Source organism: Sturnira hondurensis, unplaced genomic scaffold, assembly GCF_014824575.4.
Source record: "Sturnira hondurensis isolate 20B ecotype Veracruz unplaced genomic scaffold, ASM1482457v3 Scaffold0014384, whole genome shotgun sequence".
NCBI lineage: Eukaryota > Metazoa > Chordata > Mammalia > Chiroptera > Phyllostomidae > Sturnira > Sturnira hondurensis.
Genome location: NW_028087015.1, coordinates 39,417,203 through 39,444,269, shown reverse-complemented (window position 1 = coordinate 39,444,269; position 27,067 = coordinate 39,417,203). Strand labels below are relative to the sequence as shown.

General features: G+C 48.5%; 1 protein-coding gene across 2 annotated transcripts in view; it reads right to left on the bottom strand.

The window, feature by feature from the left end:
* Positions 1-27,067, bottom strand: part of EGFLAM (EGF like, fibronectin type III and laminin G domains) — a 137,865-nt gene that overhangs the window by 89,346 nt on the left and 21,452 nt on the right. For both annotated transcript variants that reach the window (XM_037063204.1, XM_037063205.1), the window contains exons 2-3: positions 1,876-1,985; positions 785-868 (exon numbers count right to left, since the gene is read on the bottom strand). In XM_037063204.1, coding sequence (XP_036919099.1) covers positions 785-868; positions 1,876-1,985 — 194 coding nt within the window. The remainder of the gene's footprint in view (positions 1-784; positions 869-1,875; positions 1,986-27,067) is intronic.

Genomic DNA, 27,067 nt, shown 5'->3' with positions numbered 1-27,067 from the left:
AGCCTGGCAGGGAACCGATGCTCAGGAAGGGATAGCAGCTTAGCACCAGGACAAATCGGTTTCCACGCGCAGCTCCCGGAAGGCACACACCCCCCGGGAGTTCCCAGTGTGACCTCGCGCTGCCCTTAGAGTGGCATTCTGGGCACGAATGCCAGCTCCTCGCAGAGAGACGGGCGAGGCCCTGGCCTGTTGCAGAACAGGGGAGGGGGAGGGGAGCAAGAGAAGACAGAACATGCCCAAGGCAGAAAAATTCACCCAGCGAGACCGTGGCAGGAAACAGAAGAAACAGATGAAGAAAAGCCAGCAACCATCGGTCAGTGGAAGGACAGTGCGGCCGGCTTCAGCAGAAAAATAAATACTGTGGACCTTCTGAATGTGCACTTCAGATGACGTCATTTTCTTCTGTGTTGTGTCCCCCGGCAGTGGTGAGGGCACAGATGTGTCGTGTTTGTGGATAAAGGTTTACTGAAATTTCAAAACACTTGGACTTGAACTTTTTGAAAAAAAGAAGGGGGAAACAGCTGGAAGTTGGCTTTTCCCTGCATGATAAGCCGGGGGCCTGAGTCCAGGATTCCAGTGCTGGTGCCAGAACTTTCTTCCTGTGGCTGCCTTCCCGGAGGTGCAGACATGCACAGGCGTGAAAGGCAGCCTCACACTCCCAAGGACCACAGGACACACATTCCCTGTTGTTATCGTTGCATAGGCACACACACCCCAAAGCAGAAACACTCTCAAGTGTCACTGAAAGGCCAGCCCCAGGGGTGCTTGGCACGCAGGTACTCACATGGGTGGCGATGTCCTGGCTGAGCTGCACACGGCGGTGCCGCTCCTGCGGGGGTTTATCCTCGCTGACAGCATTGTAAAAGACCTGGGAAAACCGCAGACACCAGGGTGAGGGGCCGGGGCTTCTGCAGCTCACCAAGCTTGCATGCTGGACGCACGGGCTCCGCAGGGGGCCCCCGAGGTGCTGGCGCCCCCGAGGTGCGCGGTCTCCCCTCGCACGCTGCTCTGCCGGCAGCAAGCATCAGACATCTGGCCAGGACATCCGCCTGCCCAGAGCCCTGCAGAGCCAGGCCGGGCCTCCTGTCCATAAGGTGGGCTAGGGAGGGCTGGACCCAGCTTCTGGGTTTTTTCTGAAAACCACAACTGTCAAGCAACCTTCCGCTTTCCCATGTTTGCTACATGAATCGGGAAACACATTTCTCTACTTCAAGAAGACAGCAGGACAAGGGCACTGATAAGTGGCCACCCTCCCTTGGTAAGAGGATGACAGGAGGGTGTGGGGGTCTGGAATGTCACCGGGTGGGGGGCTGGGCATCTGTCCCATCTGAAGTGGGCAGGCAGCTCCAGCCCACGTGGTACCCCATGAGAACAGTGGCCCAGGGTGGCAGTGCTCCCAATACCCCCAGAGATCTGAGATCTCCTTGACTCATTTCAAAAACACTGCTCAAAGAAAAGATTTTGGTGAAAGTGTAGTCACTCCAAAGGGTGACCTCCAATAGGCAGGAATGCATCCTCTCTTCTACACACCCCCCCGCCCCGCACCCGGCCAGTCCCCTTCTTTCCTCTAATTCAGGTTTGACTTTATTTTGTACCAACAACTTTCTATAGGGACTATCGGTCTCCTATGTGTCTGCTTTTGTCTAAATTTGACTGCAGACAACAGGACACAGGAATCATGTCCTCTCTGAATGGGGGAAGGGCGGGCAGACCCTAACTGACTTTCAGGGCACTTACAAATGCCCCGGGAAAGGGAGTCGCCTCCTCTGATTTCAGGGAGGAGCACGGGGCAGGGTTCCACATGGCAGGGCTGACAGAGGAGCACACAGGTAGCCCAGACAGGTGCTGTGGAACCCCCAGGGCGCAGGTACTCACGGTGTACCCGGTGATGGGGTGCTGAGGATGCCTGGGCGTTTTCCACTGGATGCTGAAAGCTGTGCAGTTCAATGCGTCCAGTGCGATGTGCAGAGGAGGCCCCATCTTGCCTGTTTTGTTTTTGCCCAAAACAAAAGAGCTTGCGTTAGAAGGTCCGTGCGTCCCACCATGGGTGTACTTACACAAGACGCAAGGGAGGGTGTTTGCAGATGGAGAGCCGGCAGTACAGCCAGCCAGCATCTCTCCAGCGTGACTTTGCCCGAGCTCTGCTGTCCCCTCCCAACCTGGTAGTGCCGGGGAAGTCAGCCCAGCGATGGCCCCCAGTCCCTTCGGCAAATTAGGGACCAGCAGAGGAAAATTTGGGGACCGCAGATCGAGCACTTCTGACTCGCCTCTGGGAGCTTGGAGTGTGTTAAATCAGGATAAATTCATTTTTTAACTCAGTAAGACATAATGTTTTATACATATGTCTCTATACAGCCAGTGCGTTCCCATTGCAGAATGTTTCAAAATGTGATTAAGTGCAAGGCTGGGGTTAGAAAATTCCCAGTGTTTTACTGTACACTTACCTTAAATAATTTTATACTTACACATAATCGATTTTATGTTCATAAAGACAATATATCCAAATTGCCAACATTCAGAAAATATGAAAATAATAATTTCACCATTCGGAGGCCTTGTCAATATTTTAGTAGAGTAATACCCCCTTTAGTCCATTTTATTCAAGTGTTTCAAGGCAATTTTTCAAATACTTACACGTGCACACATATTTTTATTCTGCCGATGGTTGTGTTGATGATTATACTAAATATATAATATGTATTTACAGTTTAAACCCTGGATTCCCTAAGACAGTCCTGACTCTAAACTATGTCCCACAACTTTGTCCCCTAGGGTTCTCCGCCATGGTGGAAGTTAGAGGTCATTGCCACAGGGGCGATGGGGCCTCACAGGCATGAAGGCCCAGAGAATGGCCCAGGCCAGGTCTTATGATGTCTAAGGCCCCGGCTTCATATCTCCTTGAAAATTCTGCACTAGACCGAGGGGAGAAGCCCAGGGCTCCAAGCAAGCCATGTTCACGTAGACTTACTCAGATGCCCCGCATGCCAACTGGAAGACTTTTCCTTCTTTCTCAAAATAACTAACATTTATATGATGCTATAATTATTATTTTTTATTTTTATTTTTATTTTAGGGTCATTTTAGAATGCATAAAATTCTGGAAATATTTGCAAACCATATACCTAATAAGGGGTCAATACTTAAAATGTAAAAGGAAATCGTACAACTCAACAGCAAAATACAAATAACACAATTTAAAAATGGACAAAGGATCTGAATAGGCCTTTCTCCAAAGAAGACACACAAATAGCCAACAGGCACATCCAAGATGCTCCACAGCACTAACCACCAGGAAAATGTACGTCAAAACCACAGTGAGCTATCTCCTCACACCTGTCAGAGTGGCAATTCTCAAACAGACCTGAGATAAATAAAGCAGACGAGGGTGTGGCAAATAGAGAATCGATGGAACAAAAGGCAGAGACGGTGAGAAACCAGGGGGAGGTGCTCTTCCTCGCACCACGCCTCAGCGTCCATGCTCTTGGAGGTTCTGCCCAAGCCCCTCTTCTCAGCTCCACTGTGCCCTGTCTCTGGCCGCTCTCGCCCCTGCCAGCCACCACTGTGTGCCAGTGGCTCCCCAATCGACTTCCCAACCAGCTCAACTTCTTTCAGAGGGCAGGCCGACGTCCCCAACTGCCAAGTGACCCAGAGGTCACCAGGCTTCTCAAAGTCAACGAGTCACAACTGAATTCACCACCTTTCTCTTCAACCTGAGCCCCTCCAGTGATCCCTGTCCTGGCAAACAGCATCACTGTCCTCTGTGACTTCCTGAAACCTGGCAGTCACTCTCAGCGTCAAATAGACCCCATGGTATCCATCCTTTCCCTGTCACAGGGGCCTCAGAATCCTCTTCAACCCAGTGCCTGGTGCCACACTGCCATTGTTCGGAACTATGCCTGCAGCGGAGCCCATGTGCCATCGGCCAAGACCTCCCTGCTGGCTTCTCGAAGCTTTCTGGACCGTAAGAGATATAGCTCCTTCCCACAGCTTCTACAGGCTGCACCAGCCACCTCCCTCGGGAGAATGTGTGTTAGTAAACCACATGAAACTTTTTTGGGGGGGGTCACAGGGCTGGTGGCTCTAAAACTGGCGAGTAGAATTTATCCGAAGAAACCCAAAACACCAGTTCGAAAGAACATGTGCACCCCTATATGCACTGCAGCATTATTTGCAACAGCCGAACCCGGAAGCAGCCCAAGTGCCCATCGGTAGATGAATGAATAAAAAAAGCTGTGGTACATTTACAAGAAGGAATTACTCAGCTGTAAAAATGTAGGAAATCCTACCCTTTGTGACAGCATGGATGGACCTGGAAAATATTATGCTAAGTGAAATAAGCCAGGCAGAGAAAGACAAGTACCATACGGCTTCACTCATATGTGGAATCTAATGAACAAAATTAATGAACAAGCAAAACAGAGACAGACTCACAGGTAGAGAGCAGGCTGACAGCTGTTGGGGGAGGGGAGAAGGTTGGGAGGCTGAGAGAAGGGGTGGAGGGATTGAGCAAAGAAGAGGAAAAATTCACTGACACGGACAACAGTGTGGTGACTGCTGGGGGTGGCGGGGTAGGGGAGGTGGAAGAGGGTAGGGGGATAATACAGTGGTAAACACATAACAGTGTACAGATGATGTGCTGTGGAATTGTGCCCCTGAAACCTATATAATGTTGTTAGCCAGTGTCACCCCAATAATTTCAATAAAAAGGGAAAAGAAGACTTGTGAGCAGCAGGGGTGAATGAATGGCCCTCGAGTGGGAAGGAAGTCCCCGAAGCCTGGTCTGGAGGCGTCTCGGAGCAGCCAACACAGCTTTTGGCTCCTGGCCTGTTTGTTTGACTCGTCCTTGAGGGTAGGGGAGGTCTCCAGCTGTACTTGCAGGCCAAGCACGCTGTTTATACGCAGATGGCACAATACTGGTGTCTGTATGGAGCAGGGTAGATCAGAGGCAGCAGTAAGCCACCAGGTGCCCACCCCACCAGAGACAGACTCCAGGCAGAAAAGGGCAGAGGACCAGAAAGGCCAGAAAAACCAGGAAAATCTCGGCCACACAGCCTGATATCAACCCCAGAGGCAAGAACACAACGGTATGTGGTCCTTGCTGGGCTGCACCTCGCCAATCAACATATTTCCCTAAATCTTTTCCAGCTCCCCCAGTGAAAGATAAGATAACTCTCCGCCTCATATCTCTACAAGTCCTGAGCTACCGGGAGAAAGTCTAACCTTTGGACAAGCCAAGTCCCAGCTACATTTTCCAAAACCTCCGAATGAAGCAAAAATTTTGATGATGGTTATCACATGGAGGCCTTCTGGGATTTTTATCTATTGTAATATAAAAACATACCAGTGCTTCCTCAATATTAAAAAAAAAAGGTCCAGGTCGTAGGCCGCTTACACGTGGACTGAACAAGGCTGAGGCAGTTAAATGCAAGAATCACACTCGAATTTAACCAACGATAGTTACGGTGACAGAGGTGTATATTACACAATAGAAAACTAACTTTGAAGAATTGAAGCCTTTAAAACTAGCATAACACATTTATACAATACATCCTGAAGCATTGTTCTTGCAAGCTAAAAGCTATACTTCTTAGGAAATAAATAAATAAATAAAAAGAGTGTTTTTTTTGCCATGAGGGAGCTGTATTCCTGGGCTTGCTTCTTTGGAAGACTTTCAAAAGTGTATTAGATTTTTGTATCAGAAAGTTCTGAATAATTAGGTCAATTTCTTATGATAATTTTACATCATAAAATACTTGAACTTCCTGAGCAAAATTCATCTCTGATTCAATTAGTTTTGTGATCCAATTCATCGAAATACTTCAAAATGCAAATAAAAATCATCTGTGGCAGGAATACATTGCTAGCGTTTTACTTATTCGATTTTCACAGAATGAACCAAGTTATACTCACTGATGCACTGCAAAGTGCCCAGATTGACTAAAAAAAAAAAACAAAACAGAAAATTCTGAACAGGGAAAAAACCTGATTTCCATCTTTGCAGAGCTTGTTCCAACTGTTAGTACTAACGCAGCCCTGTGAATATGTAACTATTCAAATCTGCCACCAGGGCCAGTTCCACAGTGGTGCCCTCAAGGCAGCAGTAAAAAGGGGAGGTGAGACACAGGCCAGTGTTTGTTCTGGTCACCCCGGATTCAAGAAATCCCCAGACACTCCAGAGACCCTCCAAGTGACTTCCTGAGCCCTGCCAGCCTCCTTTCAGTGGGGGCAGAGGGTAGCGTTCACATCACAAGCGTGCTTCCCTTTGAAATCCACCAATCCTAGAGCAGAATTTCAGAAAGTCGGGATGTAGTGCCCCACTCCAGAGTACAATTGCAGAGAGCAATGCCCCACTCCAGAGTGTAATTCCAGAGCAGGGTCCCACTCCAGAGTGTAACTGCAGAGAGCAATGCCCTACTCCAGAGTGTAATTCCAGAGTAGGGTCCCACTCCCGAGTGTAACTGCAGAGAGCAATGCCCCACTCCAGAGTGTAATTATAGAATGTAACCCCATACTTCAGGCCGACCACTTCCCGTTGATGGCATGTGGCATTCCAGGCCAAGAGAACATTCTGAGAGTCCAGGATGCCACCCCACCTCAGACCAGTCCCTGAGTACCCAGGACTCAAGATTCCCTGCCCAGAGAGTCCTGAGCTGGTTCCCTGGTCCATGGTGGACTCTTTCCTGGGTCTACCCCTCACAGGGCGGCCGAGCTGCTGGAGCATGTGTCCTCCAGAGGAGGGGTGGGCAGCAGATTGCTCGTGGCCAGGATGGTGGCAGACAGAGCTCGCAGGGTGAGATGCCCACATTCACACACAGGAGCCCTTCAGGGATGGGCAGAATGAGAAGTGCACCAGACCGGGGCTCAGAGCCAGTTCTCTTCATGTTCCCTCTCTTCAAAGTGGAAATGCAAGGAGTCTGAGAAAGCCGAAGCTGAATGTGGTCTCCCAGGCCATTATGAAAGTATATTTGCCAGGGCAGAAGGAGAGAAAAATAGTGCATCTAGTAGTTTGTTAGCTTATTGAGTCAATGGTGAAGTTTTACACAAATGTTCTGTGGGGGTCCCTGTGACCTTCCCCTTTCCCCCAACCGGGCCCCACGGTGAGTCCCATTCTCCCAGGTGACCCCACTCACCCCCACGGCATCCCCAGGCACCTGCAAACGTGCCTTTCCAGGTAAGCTCCATGTGGGTACCTAACTGGTCTGCTCGGCCTTGGTGGTTCCCACACACCCCTAGTCCAAATGTTCCAGCTCGAAACCATCACTGTCAGCCTCCAAATCTCAGCCTGTCCCGTGCCCCCTGGAGTCCAAAACCTGGGGACGTCTCTAACTCCTCTCCCACTCTCATGTTCTGCACGCAGCTCTCCATGCTGCGCCAAGAGTCCTGAGAACACGACTACGAACAAAGGCCCTTACGTGCAAAGAAGCACCACTGGAACCCCACAGCGTTCATGGTTCGGGCAAAATCCATGGGCCAATAGAAGCTGTCATCAGGGGAGCTTTTATAAAGGAGTATTTGCAAAGCTTCAAAGTACTTCATCAAAAATATTGACTAATTACGGTGGTGATTTTAACCTCTGTCCACAAACTCTTTGATTTTCTTCCTCTAGGTCAAGAGATGGAGCTTAACTTCCCTCTCCTCAAGTGTGGGCTGGATTCACGTCTAAAAACAGACTCTGAGAAATGGTAACTTTCGAGGGGAGTCCTGCTACAAACCACTTTAAGCAAGTGGTCAGGGGTAACGTCACCAGCGAGTAGCCATGTTGGTACTGTTTGTCCCCTGATTTGATGAGACGTGAGGATAATTCACCTGTCTGGTATTCCTGTCAAGAATATACAGACTCAAATTGAACAACACTCTGCCAAATAATTAACCAATGTTCTTCAAAAGTGTCAAGGACATGAAAGACTGAGAATCTGCCACAGACTGAGTGAGACCAAGAAGACAAGACAAGAAAATGTTCTCAGTGGATTGAGCTCGGGCCTGCGAACCAGATGATCGCGGTTCGATTCCCAGTCAGGGCACATGCCTGGGTTGCAGGCCAGTTCCCGGCAGGGGCCAGTTCCCAGCAGGGGATGCACGAGAAGCAACCATACATTGATGTTTCTCTTCCTCTCTCCTTCCCTTCCCCTCTAAAAGATGAATAAATAAAATATTTAAAAAAAAGAAAAAAAAGAAAATGCAGTGTGCTACCCTGGATTAGTGCCGGAATAGACAAAAAGCCATCGTGGAACTGATGGAACTTGAGAAAGAACTGTCCTCTGGTTACTAGCACACACCAACGTTCGTATCTTGGTTTTGGTAAACACACCATGGCAACGTAAGATGCTAACATTAGGAAAAGCTAGTTATGGAAGCTCTGTACCATCACCACAGCTCTTCTATAAATCTAAAATAATCCCCTGAATAAAACTACAGAAGAAAAAAAGTGGACCCTCCCTTTTTTCATCATAATCCCAGCAGGAGACCCTGCTCTCTCAGGCAGGGCTCCTTTCACCGGGCAAGACTGTCTCCCTCCTGAAGCTCACCTGTCCCATGCCTGAAAATCGGTGACAGGAGGCTGACACCATCCCTCACTGCCCACTCACGTGGGCAGTGACTGAGCAGCCATAGGAACTCATTGGTGACAGCAACTCTCGCTCACTCTTTCTCATATCCTCGGGGTCAGGTCTCCCTTGTTTCTTCCTGCCAACACCAGCCCCAGCACCCCGTGGAGCACACCTGGTGAGGGGTGTCCAGGCTACACCTGCCTTAGGAAGCAGCTTTCCCCCGCCCCTGTGCTGGGCCACAATCTGGCCTCTGCAATTCTCAGGATCGCAGCAAGACCAAACCTTCACCTGTGGCTCCTTCCTGGCAAAGCCTTTGGGTTAGTTGAACATGAAGCTTCGTGATCAATACGCTGCCTAAGCCTGTATGGAACCACAGATGCCTGGTATTTCTTATCCTTGAGAGAACAGAGATTACCAATCATTTGAAAAATAAAAACTACCCCTGGCTGGTGTAGCTCAGTGGGTTGAGTGCAGGCTTGCAAACCAAAGGATCGCCAGTTTGCTTCCCAGTCAGGGCACATGCCTGGGTTGCAGGCCATATCCCCGGTATGGGGTGTGCTAGAGGCAACCACACATTGATGTTTCACGCCCTCTCTTTCTCCCTCCCTTCCTTTCTTTCTAAAATAAATAAATAAAATCTCTTTAAAAATGGAAACTAAACGACCCACCTTCCTTTTCCCAAAATGGTGGAAACTTTAAAAACAGTAGGTTTATAATTTCGGCATATGAATTTGCTGAGGATGATAACAACTGTAATTTACTGACCACCATCTCAAAGCAGGCAATCTTCAGCATTTTGCAATGAGAGTCTACTCCTTCCCCCACTGCCCCCCAAGACCACGGGACCTGTTTGGGAAACCAGGAAAGAGATGCCTCTTTCTGCAGACATAGACCCCCCAGGCCAAGGCCCAGGCTTCAGCAGGGGTGGGGGATTCCTGAGTCAGATGTATCCTCACTCACTCATGGATCAACAGGGGGTCCCTGACTGGATCCCTGGCTTCTGTAACTCTTGGCTGCGTGCAACTGGCCCGCCATTACATACACACTCTCTTTAATTCTTTCAACAGCTCTGCAAGGTAGGTATCATTATGCCCGTTTTTAAATGAGGAAACCGAAGAAAGACAATTATGAACATGTTCAAGATTACCAACAATGAAGCAGCCAGGACTTTACCCCAGGGGTAGAAATTCCATTGAAAATGGATGTTGGCGATGACTTGCAGAACCATGTGAGGGAACAGCCATTGGAATGTTGATGGGCACAGACAGATGTGCTACATGGGACAGTAATTGCTGGCAAAGTCACACCAACTACATATCCTGCTATTCTGCCCTTGAACCAAGATGGCAAATCTTCCCTTGCCCTCCACCCTTCCTTAGTGGCATCTTACATGGTTAAAAAAAAAAAGAAGAAGAAGAAGTGGGAAATTTCATTTCCCCAGATTCAGGGTTGGGGGCGAACTGGCCTGGCAAGGTTATTCCTAAGGAGGAAATAGCAGGAACAGCTGGATTGGACCTTGTGTCTCCAGGGGGCTCAGGGGGCGTGAGGGGCAAGCGGTGGGAGCACGGGCTGCGGAAAGCAGCAGAATGCAAGGGAATTGAGCCTGCAAGGTACAGGGGATGGAGGCCTAAGAGTCGATAAAAACAGCCAAGCTTACAAAATGTGCAAATGGAGAGTAAGGACAGTGCTAACTTACTGACTGCTTATCTTACGTCAGGTGCAGTTCCAGCCGCTTTGCGTGTGTGAACTCCCTGACCCTCACAACAACTCTGTGAGGTGGGCACTCACACTGTCCCATTTTAGGGGGAAAAATCTGAGAACGAGGGAGGCTAAGCAGCCATTCCAAGCTGAGGAGACAGGCCATGAGCTGAGGACCGTTCCGGAGCCTGGGGCAGTAACGCAGGGACTCTGCTGGATTTAACCCGCTGGCCAGGAACAGAGAATCCCCAAAGACACCCGGGCCACACCAGCATGATAGGAAAATAAAAATGACTGCTTGAATCACTTCTCTGCTTAAGCACTTTACACATATTTTCTCATCTAGTCTTTACAAAGAAGCCCATTTTACAGATGAGGAAACTGAGGCTGATGGCGAGTAAATAAGTTACCTCCATCACAGATCTCATAAGGAGAGCTAGGAGTCCAGGGCAGTTGGATCCCAGAAACCAAGCCTTGTGGTCACTAGGCTTCACCATCCTCCCGCTTGTTGGGGAAGACGCCAACATCCTTCTTCCTGGCTAATGCTTCTAGTCCCTGGTCCTCTGTGCAGGTCTGTTCAGGGAGGGGCAGCAAGGCCTTATGATTAGTAACAAAGTGCAATGGGAGCATCCCACACATGGGCTTTGAAAACATAGAATGCACTGAATACATATTCGTGGATGAACAAGGGACAGTCCAGTACGGCGTTGTAGTGAAGGGGAAGATGTCGCACGAACATTGACCATGCCTGTTAGGGCTCGATGAGGAGACACGATGAACAGGGCTGAAACCACAAATATAAGGTTGTCTCCTGTCCAGCACAGAAGAGTGCATCACTGGCAATAGAGAGGGGCTGGAATCACTAAGGACTATAAAATCTAAGTTAGAGAATCAATACCCAGTAAAGGAGGTTTGAGATATGCAAAGTCACCTTAAAGAAGAGGGGGTGGCAGGACTTGACCGAGGTACAAGACGGGCGATCACGCTGGACGCACCTCCGCGGTGTCCTGGCTGGCATGCGTGTTGATCAGTCACGGCTCATGCTGTGCCAAGTGTGAAATACTCTGACGCCTGCCATCAGCCAGGATAGGCTGGGTCATGATGCTATAACAGATGATCCCCAAACACGGCGGCTTACAACAATAGGATTAACTTATTGTTCACTCTGCAGAATCTTCGAGGCTGCACTCTCCTCCATGCTGTCCCCACTGGGGGGCCCAGGCTAATAGACTGGCCTCTGTCTGGAACCTGGTGAACCGTGTGCTGGTCCTTCAAGCTTCTTCCCAATAGTGACACATGTCACCACCACTCACCTCCATTGAGCAGAGCTAGTCACATGGGGCCCTCTGAGCTCAAGACGTCAACATTACAGATGAACATTTCACATCCCTTCAGGATGTGAAAAAAAGATGCTCTCCCTTGCTGGGGGCGGGTCATGTGGAACACAGAAAAGGCAGAGTCAGAAGCAAAGGACAGTGGTACCCACCTGAAGCCTGTCTTGGGGGCAAATGCCCAGGATGCCCTTTGGGGACATGCCTATATCACTCTGTGACATGTTCAGGGCCAAAGTTGGGCAAGGAGAATGAAATTAATAGGCATTTAAAAGTATCTGTTGCCTATATCCTCATGTTCATGTAATTGTTCTGGCTCTGCTGGGCTCTCTCTTGAAACAGTCACTTAAAATACCCTTCAACTATAATTAAAACACCGTGGCATTGGCAAAGAAACGAACAGGCAGATCAATAGAAAAGAAAGGATAGCCCTAGAATGTATAGAAACTTAATTTATGACAAGAAAGTTATCTTGGATCAATGGGGAATAGAAGAATTATTCAACAGATGACATTAGAACAGTCAGTTAACAAATTAGAAGAGAAAGTCAATTCCAAGCCTTAATTCATATTACATACCAACATATCTTTAACTCCAGGTAGATTAAAGAATTAGAGACATTTACATTTGCAAGCCATTAAACAAGATTCTCCTCTCTCACCCCCAACTACCCCAGCATACTTACTTATAAGTTCTTAATTAATGGAACAAATCATACACAAAATAAAACAATTACACAACAAACTTTTTTTTAAAAAAAGACATTTCTTCCTGTCAAAACAAAAACCAAGATAAAATATAGCCTGGGGATAAATATTTACAGACAGGAACAAGATTGGTATCACTAATATACAGGGTCTGGTACAAATAAGGTCCCTTTTAATGAAAATCTTTCATTACGAAATCATAAGCATGTAATTCTGTAACATACCAGCGTCACACTCAAGCACACCGAATGGCATCTTGGGTGAAATGTTCAGATTGCTGTCCATCTCATGTGAGGCATTCAGGTGCCCTGCCAACCACACTGCCACCTCTGTACAACAAACTCATACAAAACACAACGGAAACATTTCACAGTTTGCAGAGAAAGATGGACAGAGGGCATGAACGACAAGTTCACTAAAAAAAGATACAAGTTTAAGACATACACAGAAAATACTCAAACACATGAATATTAAAGGCGCACAAGTCACCGCAACCCTGAGGGTCGTTGCTTACCTATAAATCGAAACAAGTCTTTAAAAATGACAGAACTCAGTTCTACAAAGGAGGCGTTTTTATACACTTTGATGGTGCTACGTGCCACAACTCTTTTGGAAAGCAATCGGACGACGCATGAGAACCCTTAATTACACATGGCTACGGCTTAATTACACACGGCTACGGCCTAGTTCTCGGGCCTCTCCCAACCTCTCCTGAGGAAAGAACCTCAGATATGAGGCAAAAAGTCTTAGGTACGAGCTCATTCATCTCAAAATATTTGTAATACTGAAAAATTAAAAACAACACGAATTCAGGCAAGAATGTTTAAGTAAGTTAGAGTAACATGCATGTAACTGATGACCTATCATTATAGTTATTAATATGATGTTTACACAGAGTTTATAATAACATGGGGAAATGCACGCATGTGCAATACAAAATTATTCAGATCACTGAGAAAAAAAATTTAGCAAAAGTTTATTGTAGTCGGTTCAAAAAGATTAATTTTTTCTTTCTACCTTTCCCTACGTTTAAATTTTCTTAAAGAGAGCAGTACCACTTTCATGACAGACACACCAGCATCTTCATCATCGGCGATCCCCGAGTGCTGGCTGTGTCGGGTGTGGTGCCGGCACTTCACACGGTCCAGGCGGAAGCACCTACAGCTAAAGGCAGGGCAGCATCTAACACACACTAGAAGCCAGGCATGCGCTGACTGGCCCATGTATTATCCTGCCATTAGGAGTTATTACCATCATCCCTATTTTACAGGTGAAAATCGGAGGCACAGAGAGATGGAGCAGCTTTTCCAGAATTACACGGCTGGTGAGTATGTGATGGAGCCGAGATGCGAGCCAGGACAGACAGGCTCCAAGCCAGGGCTTGTGACTACAGTGATCATGGTGTTTAACTATCGAAACCCCCCATGGGTACCACTTGGCAGATGGGAACACTGAGGCTTTGAGGGTGTTGAGTGACTGCAGTTGGGAAAGGAGCTTGGATGAGAACTCGGGCGTGCTGGCCCTGGGGACCCTGCCCGCTTCCCAGACGCTGGGTGAACCGCCTAGTTAAGAAACTACTACACGCAGGGCCCACACGTCCCTCCTCCTCTCTACGCCCCCTTTTCTGCGGCTAAGAAAGGACGAACTCAATTGCTCAGTGTGCCCAGTGTGCAAGACCTTTAGTAGCCATCCCTTCCTTTGTTCCTTGGCCTGTTTTGCAGATCTTTCTCAGTTTGCAATTCAAGGCTTGCTCACTTTGCTCCAAGCTCATGATTTGATAAAGGCCTGGGTAGGGAGGGGAGTGTAAATGCATTTCGGTGTTTCGGAGATGACTTTATTTCCATTCTGGCTTCCATTAAAACAACACACAAGCAGACGGATGGATGCTGCATATAGAATGTCACAGTGACAAACCGTGGCTCCATGTAGGAAGAGGGAGGCAGGGGCCCAGGCAGAGCGAGGGTGGGGACGGAGGGCAGTTGGAAGGCACGCAGCAGGGACAGGCCAATCCCATGTCTGGCCACCTCTGGAAGGTGCCTCCGCATCACAAGCCCTTCCGGCTCGGAAGGACACCCTGAGATGGCCATTTTCTTCAGCAGTTTGCACTTGCGAGCAGGAAAGAGTTTATTGGCCAAATTGGTTTAAATAGGGGCATGTCAGATAATATGTCTACAAGATTGAAATCTTAAGGTCAATGTCACTTCATTGCAACCTTGTGTTTCGTTTGAAAACTACAAATTCAGGCCAGAGGGTAGATGATAATGGCCTCAAATTTATGGAAGACATTAGGGAAAAATGACAATATTTTTTTCTCTTTTTAGTGGTTGATTTATAACATTCACACAGAGAGATTCCTAGAGAAGAAGGAAAAGTATGAAGGGGTAAAGTGTACTATCTTCACCCGAATATAATTGAGGAATAATGATAACGGACACGTTCTGAGCCCTTCTGATTTACATGGTGTCTGAGTGATTTAACTCAGTGTAACACATATAACTCAGTTAACTCTCACCATCATTGCACGCGCTAAGTGTTACATCATTCCCATGTCACAGACGAGGAAACTGTGGAACAAAGTTGCACAGGCGGGAAGTGACAGCAGGATCTGAACCCCATTGTCTGGCCCCAGAGGCCACAGCTCTTACTCAGTGAGCTCGTCCACAGAGAACAATCTCAGGGCGCAGCAGAGACTCACATAAGGCGAGAAGAAGGATTACACTGTTTGGAGACTTGGGGAAACAAGAGAAGCTTATGGAAAAGGTCTCCTGTGGTCACTGAGAACAGTAACAATGCTCTCTGTCCCAGGGAAGGCAGCCTCCGCCCGTCCCCGATCTGAGCTGTGTTCCCACCCATGGGCACCCTCGGGGCTCTAAGAGAGGTAGCACCTACAAATTCCCCGTGACAGCTCATCAGAGCCAGCCCTCTGTCGCCGCTGATGGCGCAGCCTGGCCGTGGGTTGTGTGGTGTGGCGGCCCCTGGTGCTGCTGTGCAGTGTCGGGCTGTTATCACTCACTGAAGCAAAAGGCAGGCTGGGCCTGACCTGCCCCCCAGAGAATTAAACTTATTGTCTGGGAGCAGGATGGTGTGTCTGTCCCCCGTTCAGGCTGTATCAGAGGAATGAGAGGAAGGAAGCAAGTGCCACCAGGGGTCTAGGCTGAGAGATAAGCCTTCCTCGACTACCGGCCACAAGGCGCAGTGGCGACCTTCGGTCATGCAGCTCGCAGCAAACTCAGTGTGCAGGGCTCCGGGCTCCAGGTCACACTCCCCCAGTGGCTCCTTAGCCGCTGCCCTACAGCTCAGGCGCCTGGGGTGCCCTCGCTGCTCTTCACGCCTCGTTTCTTTTCTTTACTCATGCGAGTTTCTGGATTAACACGACCAACACAGCCTGGGCTGCGGAAGAACGGGATGCTTTTCCTGCTACTCGCTCACCTCGACCCTGTCTACTCTCGGTGGGGAGCTGGTAAAGGTTTTTAGTTGCCCTAACCATTAGTGCTTGCCAACTTCTGCGGTGTAAACACTCACACTGCGGCCAATTTCAAGTGCCCCGGTGATACCCGGTGAGCACTGCTAAGTGGAGATGGCGCAGTGTCTCTACGGTACTGGTCCTAGATGACATAATCTCCCGAATGCTGGCGATACAAGATACCGTAAGTAATTAGAAAGTGATGACTTCCGATTGAAAACTTGTATGTTAACTTGTATTGGATTGGCCAAAATGTTTGTTTTTTTCAATGAGATGGCTCTCCCAGCACCTAGCTGTCTTTCACTTCGTTTGAAATGATTCTGTTAGATTGTGTTGTGATAGCTGTCATATCAGTGTGCACTTAAAAAACAATACAATTGGCAAATTTTTATGTAGCCATTTTAATATTGAACATGGAAGAAAACATGCAACATTTTGAGCATATTATGCTTTATTATTTCAAGAAAGGATGAAACACAACTGAAAGGCAAAGAAGGATTTGTGCAGTGTGTGGAGAAGGTGCTGCGACTGATCGAATGTGTCAAAAGTGGTCTGCAGAGTCTCGTGCTAGAGATTTCTCGCTGGAGATGCTCCAGTGTCAGGCAGACCAGCTGAAGTTGATAGCAATCAAATTGAGAGGTTAATTGAGAACAATAAATGTTACACCACATGGGAGAGAGCTGACTTACTCAAAATATCCAAATCGATGAAGTTATTGGGGAAAATAAAAATGTGCCTTTTATTTTATGGAAAAAAACTCAACAGCCTTTTTGGCCAACTCAGTACAATGGCTGTGTTTAACAGCTGGCTCATGAAATTCCAAAAAAACTAACAACTGGCTTGGGTGAGCTGGGAGGACCCAGTAGCCACACGTCACCATGACTAATCCAGTCCCGCCACCACCAGGGTGCCTCGGCAGGAGGGCCACCCAACACTGGTGTGCAGTGGGTCCCACCCACTCAGCCCAACCCTACAGACTGCAAGGTGATGTACAAACCAGGGCACTTCTTGGTTCCTCATTCCAGATTCTTTCTCCTCCCCAATCTTCTTCCGTCTGTCTGTCTGTCTCCGAGAGGTAGGCCTGATAGAATGAAGTATTTAAGAGCTCTCTGATGCCTGTTTCTTTCTCTAGACCCCATCATCGTCATCTTTATTATTGCTATCATTTTTTTTGAGCACCCTCTCTGTGTTCTTAATACACTTTCCTATTAAACCTAACAGAAACCCTACAAAGTAGGCCTTGGAGATCATAGCTTCTGGACAAGGAAACTCAGAAGAGTTTAAGGAATGTGCGTAAGGCCACGCAGCTTGAGAAGCCTCAGAGTGGGGGCGTCTGGTCGAAAGTCAGCCCTCCTCTCCTTGCGCCAAGGCGCTGGCTTCCTTTCTCCTGGCACAACCCAGCCCTCAGCACGTGGGGGGTGTCCTGAGCAGAAGACACCCGCTGAGGCTTCCCTGAGAGAAAAGGGAGAGTGGTCAGGGTGCTGAGGGGGGCCCGTGGGTGGGCAGGGCCTCCCGTCCCCGAGGAATATGGAATACGAGCAGTGGGAGGCGGGGAGGGCGGCTGACTTTCAAATGTTGCTGGGCCACTTTGATGGAATACAGATGACTGCTTTGTCATTTCCTTAGCAGATGTGAGAAGGGAGAGGTTTTGAAAGGAGCCACTTGAAAAGGACACAGAAGAAGTCTGTTTACTCCTAAGGGGACATCTTTCTTACATTTCTGAGAAGCTATTCCTTCCCACACAAACTGTGGGGATGGGGTAAGGAGGTCTTCCCCAGGAACAGCAAATTGAGAACCAAGAGTCAGAGCGGATCAGAAAAATGTCCAGAGAGCACTCGAGGTCAAGGGAGGTCACGCCCAGCCCTCAGGTCAGACTGGGCAACAAAGCTTGAGGGCAGCATAACTTGGGGCAGCAAAAATATCGGACAGTCCTGACCAGCGAATTCCTAGCCTCTTAGGCAGGGTCCCTTGAACGGTGGAGCAACTGGACACATTTTCTTAGTTGGACAGCTACCCGCAGGAGAAGCTCTTGCCCAGAGAATTACATTCACAGACAGAGCAGCAAGGAGAACTGCAATGAGCATCTTGTTCACAGCTGTGGGAGAAAATGGGGCCGTGTGGCACAGGCCCAACTGATAAACAAACAAACTAACAAACAGAAATAGAAATGCAGCTATCTGTTCTTGAATAACAAACCGCCCCCAAACTCAATGTCTTACAATAACCTCGTTAGTCATTTACTCGTGCTTCCTCAGCATGGACAGGTCTCTGCTCCACGCACTCTCGGCGGGGCTGGCCTGACCGGGGCTGGAGGATCCGATTCAGAGGCGGTTCCTTCACTCGGCGGCTCACCGCTGCTGCCGCTGGCTCGGAGTCCAGCTGGGTGGGTGACCCAGGGTCTTGGTTCTTGGTTCTGGCTGTCAGCTGGGTTCAATCCTCCTATATGTGACCTATTCCCGTGGCAGTTACATTGGGCTTCCCCACAACATGGCGCTCCCAGAGCCGTTAGCCCCCAGCTGTCTTCCCCCAAAGTGCAAAAAAAGCAGGAGCATTCACGGCTTCCTAAGGGCGAGGCCTGAAACTGGCTCAGCATCACTCTGCATTCGATCGATTAAAGTGAATCACAGGGCTGGCCCAGGTTCCAAGAGAGAGGACGGCAGAGGGAGTGACCACCCCAGGGAGACATGGCGGATGGGGATGGCCGAGGCAGCAGACCACGCAAGGAGACCCTACTTACTAGCCTGGGAAACGCTGCGTACTCTGCAGTGTGACTTCGGTGTGTGTGTGAGCAGAATAAATAAAACGGAGGCACGTGAAAGCAAAATGAATACAAATTATAGAATAGTGATGACAGCATGCAATTCATTCAAATGGCCCTGAACGTGAGATGAGGAACTTTAAAAGACAACATTGGGGGACTGGCCGTGATTTGCCTGTGAGCCCAGAGGCCAGGCCACCAACCACCAGGGCTTCACTCTAAACTAGGTGGCCGTCAGGCCCAAACTGTGTGTGCGGCTGGGTCCACTGTCTCAGATCAGATACTACCGACAGACTCAACACTGAACTCAGACTGGTGGACTGACTAACGACTTGGTGCCCCTTCAAAGGGACACTGTCTTGAAAAAAAATCATGGTGACTCAAGTACGATTTCTGCTCAGCAGGCCTAGACTCTCACTAACCAAGTAGCAGGGCAGCAGGTTTGTTCCCACTTCAGTCCGAGGGAGGCTGGGATGGATGGGCCAGCACCGAAGGTCTCTGCAAGTCAGGCGACCCCAGTTACTGCTCAGCCCGCTGACAACCACAGTCTCCGTCCCCAGCCCGTGTCTGGTGACGGCGTGCTGCCTCTGTCCCCATTCTCCCTTGTAGAAAGCCTGTTATTTCAACATTTAATGTCCTGGACTGGGCACTGATTTTCCTTTCTTTCCTCTCTGTCTCCTCTTTGCTCTACTTTCCAAAAGATTTCTCCAACTTTAAAAAAAATATTTATAGTGAATTTTTAATTTCTGCTATCATATTATGAAAATCCCAGAGCTCTTTTTTCCTTGCCCTCTGGTTAGTATTTCCTTTTCTATACTAGCCTGCTCACGTTTCATGGCTGCAGTATCTTATCTCTCTAAGGATCTGAGTGAGTAAATTTCTGCATGTGTTTCTTTTACATTTTTTTTCTTTCTCATAGTCCCTATTTCTTCCAAGTTGCTCCTTTCTGTTTTATAACTTTGGTTTCTATCTTTCATGTTAGCGACATCCTTCACGTGCCCAAGAAGCCTTCATTATCTGCTCACATTTAGACATTCAGGAATAAAAAGCTCACTGTCGATTTGTTTGTGACAGTGGGTCTCTTTGACTGTGAACCTTACTCTAGCTATTTCCAGACTTTTAATACCAATATTGTTAGGTCTTTCTCTTAGGCTGGTCAAATCCCAGAGGGGGACCCTCCAATATCCAACCTGAAAGGGGCAGTCTATCTGCCCACAACATGGGAGCTGAGTAAGGGAGACTGGAGGTCCCAGCGTCCTGCGGACGTGTTTTTCAGTGTGGCGCCCATCACACTGCCTGGGGGCCTGAGAGGAGGGGCGAGTGACCCACAGGCTGCAGCTTCAGCGGGACTGCCCAGTAATTCAGCCCTGGCCCAGACTTGCACATGTCCCTCAGAAACACTTGGAGGCCCTTATAGATAACTGGACTCATCTTCCCTACAGGGAATTGCAGGGACTCTTTTCTTAACAAAAGTTCCCCTCAAGGGTTTTCCGCCATCCAGCCCATCTCAAACTCTCTTTATCAAAATGTATCAAGTACTCTCTATAAGAAGCATTCTGGTAACTGCAGTCGTATTTCCAGCGAAATGTTTACTTCCATCAGCTGCCTTCCCCCTCAATCCCTGCTGATTGGGGAATAACAGGAAGACCACAGTGGACTTGGGAAGAGCGCTCAGACTCGGGAAATGTTTTATCCTTAGGAAGTCCTTCGAAGAGATCCCGGGAATGTTCTGGACAATCCCAGGAACAACGGGCGTGTTTTCTGCAAGTTCAACACTTGCACGTGCCTTCCTTACCTGCTCTGTGAGAAGGGGAAAGGGCAACCCTCCCAAGGTTTCCTCCCAAGCAGCCGTGCACACTAAGCGGGAGACTCCTGCTAAGTAAGCCCTGGGACTCCAAGACTGGAGTGCACTCACTGTCCATGTGGGCTGTCGGGCATGTTGGGCTAGGGAGTAGCAAGAGCAGAGTCTGCTCGTGAAACCCTGACTTCAAGCACGTGCAGCCTGTTTGGAAACCGCCCTGGAGCAGAGATAACGAAGGCGTTGTCTCTGAACAGGCACAAGGGAAGCGTTAGAAAGATCTATTTTGTCCATTTTACAGTTATTAGAACATGGGGAGAAGAGGCTTGTTCTCCAGGGGCTCTTTTTTGATTCCTAGACAATTAAAAACAAATCTCCTAAAGAAATAGAGCCTGAAATGTCGAGAGCTTGAAGTGCCTCTGAATTGTTAGGGGGAAAAGAACCTAAAGATGGAGAGAAAATTTGTTTGTGTTTCAGAAGGGAGCAGGGAACCAGTGCACTGGCTCCTCTTCATGGGTGTTAACATTTCTATTCACTCTATCATTGCATTTGTATAACAGCCTTATAAGGGAGTTGTAATTCTCATGATGCAGGTTAGCAAATAGAGGCTCAGAGTCTTGCCCAAGGGCACGAGGCAAGAGGGTGAACAGAGTAAATTTGAATGTCCACTTGCCTGGCTCTCAGGGCTGGGCCAGGCCCATCACTGCCATTCAGAGAAGCCCTGGCTTTGGTTTGCCCAGCTGACAAGGAGGCCCCTACGTCCAGCTGAGGCCACTCTCTTTTCCTCTCGGGACTAGGCTGGACCTTCCAGGCTGTCACAGGAGGGGGACTGATGCCAGCTGCATGCCAGGCACGGGACAGCTTAGCTGGTACCAGACACTGTGTTGACCCAGACATGGCTGGTGCCCAGTTCTCCCCAGAACCCAGAATTTAAGATGTGTCGACCCTCCAGATCTCTCTTTTCCATCCCATAACTTTTATCTTGTTCCACTCGCCCTCTTCCAATCCCCACGTGACACCAGCCGTAATGTTTCATTGGCTTTTCCGCGTGAATCCTCCCACAGGAAGATGTCGTCCTGCTCTTTACAGCACCTGAGCTATTAGCCATCCAAGCCTGCTGTTTTCTCACCACCTTGGGAGAAGTCCCCTGACCCTCTTTTTCCTGGGAAGCACCCACTCCCTTTCTCCCTTTGCAACAACAGTCCCCAAAAGGGCCACCCAAACTCACTGTCTCCTCCCCTCCCGTCTTCCCATCACCCGCCTCAGGCAGGTTTTCACCCTCATGCCATGGAAATGTCTTTCGTTAAGTCACCAGCACCCTCTGTCCCCCTTCCCTGCTACATCAATGGCACTGGCCAGCTGGCCCCACTTTCTTTGCTTTGCTGTGTCGGCACCTTCCTGGTTTCACCTCACTGCCTCTCTGAAGCTCCTGCCGGTTCCTCCTTGCATCTGTCTTCTCAGTGTTTTAGTACTTACACTCCCTCCCCCGCTGGTCTCGTCCACCTTTGGCTTTAAACACCACCATCCCACCCGCGACCTCGCCTCTGGATGCCAGACTCAAATTCAACTGCTTTCCCGGCACGTGGATGTCTAGCCAGAGCCTCAAACGTGAACATCCGAAACTCCCGATCCGCCCTCCGCCGCCACCACACCTGCCCCTCCATCTGAGCTGACCGAAGTCCTTCCTTCTAGTCACTAAAAACCTTAGCACCATCCTCGCCTCCCTTTCACTCGTACCCACATCCACTGCATCTGGGAAACCCTGTTGGCTTGGTCTTGGAAACGGAGCCCCAACTCCAGCCCTTGTCGCCACCTCCGCTGCCCCCCCTGGACAGAGTCACCATCTTTTCTCATTCCTGGCTGACACGAATGACCTCCCCCAAATCGGTTTTAAACCCCATCACCCTGTTTTAAGTGGCAGCCACATCGGTACCCTCCTCGCACCTCTTTTCCTCCCGACACCCCGCAGTGTCTCTAGTTTTCCCAGGGTGCTCTAACACGTGTCTGTGTGTTTGTTTCCAGGTCGTCCTGTATCATCTCTCTCTTCCCTCTAGAAAATAATATGCTCCACATGGATCCGTGTCCATTTCTGTTCATTGAGACAGCTCATGCCCCTCAAACAGTGCCCAGCACACAACAGATGCTCAGTGGACAGATGTCGAGTGAATCCTTGCTATGCGGTGCATCGGAATTCACATGTTGTAGCCATGCCTCACTCATGTGTCTCTCCACGGTGTCCTGAATTCTGTGCCAGCTCACTTGGCTTCGGCTTCTTTATACGAGCTTCGTAAGACATGGATGTTTCATAAGTAAAAAATAACGGGTCTTCATGAGAACCCAAGAGAAGAGGAATTGTTTTCTCCCAGTGATGTGTCCCCCGAGGAGGCCTACCCTTTCTTCCACGTGGCAGAATACCAGCCACAGCCCAGGGCAGCTCGCCGTGGTGGCCGAGAGCACCACCCTGGACCACACCGCCTGGGCTCCTGGCCCACTGCTACCACTCACGAGCTGTAAGGACTACGGGGAACCTTTCTGTGCTTGATTGTGTCAACCGTCAAATGGGGATGATAATATCAGTTGTCCCTATTTCAGTATTGTTAACAGTTAAATTGGCTAATACAAGGTAAGAAACTTAACACAATGCTTAATGTAGAATAAATATTCAATAATTATTTGTGTAATTTAATGGAAGTCTTAACTTTCATATTCACGGGCATGAAAATGTTTATACAAGAGCATACTCAATATGTAAGCGAGCACTTAATGCCACCTTAAAACCCCAACATGGGAGCGTCTAGCAGTGAATTACAGCCCCAGAGAGCTAGGGCTGGGGGAGGCTCAGGCTCAGGAGGACTGAGCCAGTCTGTAAACCATCCTGCTGCCGGGGAGCAACGCGGAGAGACAGGAGCTGGGAGGTCCACCTCTCTGCTCATTGAGGAGCCCTGGAAGGCAGCAGTTGGGAAATTACCTCTCAAGATGACTCAGACATGACTCAGAGAAGGCTGGAGTCACAGTCAATCACAGCATGAGTGTTGCCCTTTGCCGTGCAGACGGAGGAAAGAGCGCAGAGGACGCACCACCTCCCGGGCAGAGCGCGCAGGAAGACGGCCTCTGCCGCTGATCGTGCCAAGCTGCACAGGTTTTCCGCCCGAGTCTTCACTAGCTCTCAGGGACCTCAGTTTTCTAGAAACCGTTCTGCCCACGGCATGGTCTACACGCCATGTGGATTTGGGCTGAATGGCACTGTGTCCTGACTGAAGTGTGCTGGGAAAAAGCGTCCGTGGACACCGATGGGGAGCAGATCCCAGCTGCAAGCCACCCCACCCCGCCACTGGCAGTGGGAGGACCCAGAAGTAGCTTGGGGTCTTCCTCAGAAGGTCTGCAGAGCCCAGGGATTGCTGGGACCCCTCGTGGTGCTGGTGCGTGGGCAGAGAGCCTGGGAACAACCAGCTTGGGCCTTTGGTGCTAAGCACACTCACTGCTGAATGGCCCCTGCAGACTCTTTTACCTGAGAACGTTAATGTAGAGACCAGGTAATTACCGCCGGGCCAGGACAGGCTCAGAAAGGCAAGCAAATTGGGCTTAGGACAGAACTGTCTGTAAATGTTCTTCAACTAGCTTATTTCTGATTTGCGTTATTGTTCATATAGCCTAGTCCCTAGAAAAAGTCCAAAATCCACAGGGCAGCATCAAAAGAAAGGAAATAGTCAACTGACAGTTTAGTGCTGAACAGAATTGTGTGGTTTGAAATTCATTGCCAAGAGATTTGTTGTTTTTAAAATTCTAGAAATGTCTATGTTTCTCAGTAGGTAAATAAGACATGATAATGGTCTTTATTTGATAAAATGGTGACTTATGACACAACAAAGCCCCTAGCCCCTATTATAATAATTTAAACTATGCCATTCTCTTTCCTTATTTTTCTAAACTTTTTATTTTTAAATAATTTCATACTTACAGAAAATTTGCAAAAATAGTATAGCATATTCCTGCATGTTCTTTACCCAAATATCGGCATCTTATATAACTTTAGCACGATGATAAAATCCAGGAAAATATTAACAATGTTGTTCAACACAATTAACTAAACTGCAGTTCTTGTCCCAACTTTGCCAGTTTTCCCACAAATATCCCTATTGTGCTTTAGGATCCAGTTCAGGATCCCATGTTGCATTAACTCGTTACGTCTCCTCAACACCCTCCAATTTAAAATAATGACCAAATCTTTCCTTATTCATGATTTTGACACTTTTAAAGAGTACCGGTCAGTTATTTCATAGATTCCACCTCACTTTGACCTTTTCATGATTAGACAGAGGCTGTACGTTGTGGGCAAGAACACACACAGTGATACCTTCCTCCGTACCGTAGTCAGGGACACAGGAGGTGCAAGTCTCAGAGCTGGTGAGGTTCACCTTGGTCACTTGGATGAGCTGGTGTTGGCCAACTTTTCCTACTGTGAAGTTACAATTTTTCCCTTTGTAATTAATAAATACCGTTGGATGAGAAGGCACTGTGTTCCTATGAATTATCTTGCTTCTCTCGGAACTTTTGCCCATTAATTTTATCATCCTCTGATGGATCGTGCCTGTATTAGCCTTTATCGCAGCATTTCACTAATGGCGATTTTCTATTTCCTGTATCCTCTGACATTTCTCAGTGGTAATTCTTCCGTCAGGAAGAGGCAGCTGAGGGCGCCAAGAGGCTGCTGAGTCTAAATGAAGGAGAACGGACATCACGGTCCCATGGACTTCCGTTAGAATCCAGGTGACTCGACTCACCAGGGCACACATCCGGTAAATCAGTTCTATCGTCGTCATCACCATCATCACCACGTCAAAACTCAACTCTTGCCTCCTGTAGAATAATCCGCTAGCTCAGTTTAAAATAGTTAAAACAACAAGAGTCAGGGTGCTGTCTTTCTCCCTTTCTGCCTGGGCTCCTCCCAGAACGACAGTGGACGGAGACCACTCTTCTCTCTATCCTACCCCTCTTTTTTTTGGTCGACACATCGCTTCTAACGCATTGCACGGCCAGAAGTGTCGGGTGTGAGCAGAAGGACTTGTTAAACCCCGCAAAGTGTCTTAACAATTATCCCGGGCTTGCTTAGGGTTGTATTTTGAGGTTCAAACAGCACTCGCCCTAAATATGTGATGGGTGCTTCCCCACATTTCCGATACGTGCGCTGATACGTGCGCTGCCTACCCCGGGACACTTACCTCCGCAATGTTGGTGACACAGAGCCGTTGAAAGGCCATAGCCTTTCAATCCACCGTCCGTTGGAAAAGTGGTTTTCATAGCAATGGGATACATTCTGCTTGGCATGAGTATTAGTTCCCACCAGAAACACGGAAGGTAGCTTTACTGGTTGCTGGGAACCATCCCATAATCTTACTTATTGTTTGGGTGTGTTTGAAGTATGAAGGAAGGTCTATCTCCTCAGGTCTATCCTCAAATCAGGATTCCCCTCTCAGTTCTAGCCTAAATTTTGAAAGAGTCCATCCAATGTCTATCTGTAACTGATTATCGTCTAACCTTTTGCATTTGGTGAAGAATTTGCAATCTTCTAACACACGCCTCGGAAGAGAGGAGAGAGAGGTCCTGTTTGGGCGACCCCCATGGGCCAATTTGTCCGTCTGCACCTTTTTCCTCAGTCACGCTCTCTAAAGTGTCAGTGTTCCACGTTTAAACACCCATCTATTCAAAGACCTGACACGGGCCTCTTTCTGTCTGGATTACTACTACAAATGTGCTTTCTTTTCTAAATAAGGCTGATGAAATGTCATTAAAAAAAACAAACAACCCAGGTCACATTCCCTGAACTTCATTCTGGAGTCTCCTGTGCAGATGTACTGGTCAGTGGCCCATGGAATCTGGCTGTGGTCCTTAGCCATGGCATGCTGCCATCAGTGTGACCTTTATCTCAGGCTATTAACTGCCAATCATGCCTACAGTACCAAAGTAGAAGTTTGCTTTTTAAAATGAACCCACATAGATATGCTTTCTGGAAAGGGGGAGGAATAGAATTATAGCCACATCCAAGGCAAATTGGTAAAACCTATAGCTTTTCTTATCTGTTTTTCACAGTGGAAAAGATTCTGCCTGGAAGCAACATCCTGTGACCATTGTCCTCTGCACGTCACTTCAGGATGGGCTTTGTAGGGGGACATGGGGCTGTATGTAGAGTGGCACCATACATATATGTATTTCACTTACAGGAACTGAATGCATGCACTTGGCATTAGATCATTGACCAAAACACTTACCTTCCCCACCCCAACATGGAAGGCGTGTAGGCCTCTCAGCCCCTTTGACATTGAGTCTGTCCGTATGATTCGGCTTTACAGTAAGCAGGACAGGTGACAGAGATGGAGAGAGAGGTAGCAATAATACTGGCTTTGCCCACGAGATGTTAGCGGACATAATGCAAGAAAGGGCATGACATGTTCCCGTGCACTTGGACTTGCCTCTCCTCATTTCCACGCAGGAGTGAGAGTACCCGATAGCTCAGACGAGCCACTGAGTCCGGGAGTGGTTTGCCAACAAAGAGAGTAACAAGGGGAAGAGACAGAAAGAAACATCCACGCGAAGGGCGCCTAATGGTGAGTCCCTAGAGTGAGTGTGATGTGGGAGTGTCACACCTACACTCTCCTAACAGATCTCAGTGCCCACAGGCTCCTCGCAAGGTGACTGTCAACCCCAGGGTGCAACTTCAATGTCTGAAGAGAAATACTCTTCCTACAAACGGCTCCCTAGTGAGAGTCAC